The sequence below is a fragment of the Penaeus monodon genome, chromosome 25 (genome assembly GCF_015228065.2).
Source record: "Penaeus monodon isolate SGIC_2016 chromosome 25, NSTDA_Pmon_1, whole genome shotgun sequence".
Lineage (NCBI taxonomy): Eukaryota > Metazoa > Arthropoda > Malacostraca > Decapoda > Penaeidae > Penaeus > Penaeus monodon.
Window position 1 is genome coordinate 7,129,015 of NC_051410.1, and position 234 is coordinate 7,129,248.

The following is a 234-nucleotide window of genomic DNA, read 5'->3' on the forward strand; positions in this document are numbered from 1 at the left end:
ATTTAGATTATGTAAATGCTTTACATTCCACAAAACCAGTATGGTGTATGAAGTTAAAGTCATTTTTGATTAATTCCAGGATCTTGGATGACATGGAGATGTACGAGAAGCAGAAACCCTTCAGTGTAGCTGATTATGCTGCAATGGCGTATTTTCTCAACAACTTCATATATAAAGTAGGCTTCCTTGTTAATGAATCTTCTTATTTAATTGTTTATTGAGATGAATCCTTCA

General features: G+C 32.9%; 1 protein-coding gene across 1 annotated transcript in view; it reads left to right on the forward strand.

Annotated features, from left to right (window-relative positions):
- Window positions 1-234, forward strand: part of LOC119589516 (ubiquitin-protein ligase E3B-like) — a 15,034-nt gene that overhangs the window by 8,983 nt on the left and 5,817 nt on the right. The window contains exon 11 of the mRNA XM_037938116.1: window positions 80-176. Coding sequence (XP_037794044.1) covers window positions 80-176 — 97 coding nt within the window. The remainder of the gene's footprint in view (window positions 1-79; window positions 177-234) is intronic.